General features: G+C 31.0%; 1 protein-coding gene across 2 annotated transcripts in view; it reads right to left on the reverse strand.

The window, feature by feature from the left end:
- Positions 1-1,203: 1,203 nt before the first annotated feature.
- The window catches only part of LOC123684836 (programmed cell death protein 2-like), a 3,776-nt gene continuing 2,045 nt past the window's right edge, over positions 1,204-2,934 (reverse strand). The window contains exons 2-3 of one of the 2 annotated variants that reach the window (XR_006748198.1): positions 2,769-2,934; positions 1,204-2,667 (exon numbers count right to left, since the gene is read on the reverse strand). Coding sequence is in view for 1 of the 2 variants with exons in the window: in XM_045624305.1 (XP_045480261.1) it covers positions 2,880-2,934 (55 nt within the window). In the remaining variant the exon portion in view is untranslated. The other variant, XM_045624305.1, reaches the window with a different exon arrangement.

The raw sequence follows: 2,934 nt of genomic DNA on the forward strand, positions 1-2,934 counted from the left end.
TTGTGTTTTTATTTTTGATCTTTGAAAATAATCTTCCCACCTCCTCCTCGGTACAATCAAAAAGATAGCAACTTTTGGGAGTGTCTACTTTTACCTTCTTCAAGTAGTCTTTATATAATTTACCTGTGTTCTTTAGTTGTTTTGCGGTGTTCTTTCCAATCTCTGAAAAAAACTTGTTTAGGTCATTTGCTGTTAATATACTGTGTTTAGATGAATTTTCTTTTTCATTGACCTTATGCCTAAAAAGTAGTTCAGAAGGGTTGACGCCAGTAGTACTGTGTGCAGAATTTCTATAGTCAAATAAGAAATTACAGAGAACTAAATCCATATCTTTACCAACATTTTCATGCAAATTTTTCAATAAAGCTTTCTTTATAATTTTAACTGATGACTCTGCTCCTCCGTTGGATTGCGGGTGGTATGGAGGTGTAAATATTAAATTTATACGATTTCTGTATAAAAATTGTTTAAACTCATGACAATCGAATTGTGGACCATTGTCACACACTAATATTTTTGGTAATCCAAAACGAGCGAAAGTATAGCGTAAGGTTCTAATAGTTTCTGATGCTGTTATCGATATGAATGCGTTCCCAAGCTTTATCCGGCCATTTCCAAGTATCTAATTTATGTTTGTTGGGCCTATCACTGTTAATTTTACACGCTTCACAATTATTTAGAAAATTTATAATATCCAGATCTATGTTTGGCCACCAAAAATAAGACCTAGCGATACTCTTCATCTTCACTATTCCCAAATGTGTCTCATGTAACATATTTAATATTGATTTATGTAAAATACTAGGGATCACTAAGCGATTATTCCATAAAATACATTCAGACTCAACACTTAGTTCAAAGCGTTTCTTCAGAAAAGCTTGGTAACCTTCGATATCGTTACAAGACGAAGGCCAACGACCTTTTTTCCCAAATAATAATATTTTTCTGAGATTTTTATCATTTTCTGTAGCTCTGTTCACATCTTCGAAATTTATTTGCATTTCACATTTTTCGAAATATTTACAATAATTAATATCAATATTAAATTCCTTTTGAAAGAAAATAATATATTTTTTTGCATCAATTTACTTTGCGTTAAATGAGTGAATAATAATCCAAAGCTATATTGTAGAATTCAGTGTTTTTTAGATGTAATCATAATATTACTGAACAAATAGTAATGAAAGAAAAAAAAATGCTATCTTAAAATAAAATATTGCATTTATTTCAACCAGTTCATCAAAATATATATACATATTTACATAATTTTTTAAAGAATAATTATGAATAAAACAAGATCAAACGCCAAAATTATACTTCAAGATTTCAGATTATATACATTATATATACAACTGTTGTTTTAATTGGTTTATTATATCTACTGAGAATGAAAGCATTAAAAAAAATTATGAATTAACAAGTTCTTTTAACCAAATGTTAATGAATCAACAAAATTCCGTCTTGAATCTTGAAATTACAAAACATCGAAACACCTGATAAGCAAATATAGGAAGCCAAAATATAGAAGAGGATAAAACGAGGAAGATTAGAACATGCATGTAATATTCTAACTGAAACAAATATGGAATGGAGCAAGAGCTATGACTTAATAAGAGAGAATCGACTAAATTTGTACATTAAGATTTAAAATTTTTTATAATATATATATGTATAATTATCATTTTGGATCAACTAAAGAAATATTTTGTTTTAATACAAATTCATTTTTATAGTCCGCTCAATCACCTCATCTTTCTATGCATGTAGAGCATAAAAGAACACCCCAGGGCCACTGCAATGCTCATGCCATGTCCTTAGGTATCTCTTCATCAGAAATGTAGAGTGTGGCACACCACCTCTTTCATACCGTAAAATTTGTTCAGGATAGCCGTTAATTTTTTCACAGAATTTGGTGAATGTATTATCTGAATCTTCATCTGTCCTCTCCCATTGTTCCAGATATGCCTGCTTTTACTAGATACAGGTACTTTTGTTTCTCTATATAAGTTTTATTAGACATGATTGAGCCTTGTCCACAAAGCTTGTGGTTTTCTTTGCTACACTTTTTAGTGGCAACACAGCCGCAAACTTCACAAAGGCTCAACCAGGTCTTCAATGAGTGTTCGCCTTCAACTTCTTCAGGAGCTTCATAGGAATAAAATTTGTTTTTTCTTTTCAAATTCGACCTTATTAATCGAAAACCTTGAGATTTGTTCCTCTCATGGCACTCCGATTTTCGACATACAAAAATAAAAAGAGTTCTGTGGAAATTGTGATTGTCTTTTTCATAGGATGTCCACAATTTGAACAGACTACAACTAAAGAAACATCTTGTTTATATATATATATATATTAATTTTTATATGGCCTCCCACCATCGCAACTGGCTATACCTGTGAAGCATTGAAGAATACCCTTGCCCAAAACTGACTCATTGATTTCTGGAACTCAAATTGCCTGGGCCACCCCAATGCTCATAATTGGGAATGTCCTTTGGTACCTCTTCATTAGATATATAAAGTGGCTTACCACCTCTTTCATATCGTAAAATTTGGTCAGGATATCCATCAATTTCTTCTCGGAATTTCGTGAAGGTTTTGTCTGGATCCTCAGTTATATACTGGGCGAGTTCCCCTTCATCAACATCTCCTATTGTTCCAGATTTGCCTGCATTAACGAGATCAATATACTTTTGCTTTAATCCGGTTAATGAAACAAAAACTGATCGAATGATGGTTAATTCAACATTCAAAATATTGAATACTTACAAATGATCAAGAGATGGGAAATCTTGGACGGAACATTAGAATTTATATTAAAACAAGATGTATCTTCTGTTCATATGAAATGATAATTATATAAATATATTTATATAGTTATCATTTCAAATCAACTAAAGAAACATCTTGTTTATATATATATTCATTTTTATAT

This window comes from Harmonia axyridis, chromosome 7 (genome assembly GCF_914767665.1).
Source record: "Harmonia axyridis chromosome 7, icHarAxyr1.1, whole genome shotgun sequence".
Lineage (NCBI taxonomy): Eukaryota > Metazoa > Arthropoda > Insecta > Coleoptera > Coccinellidae > Harmonia > Harmonia axyridis.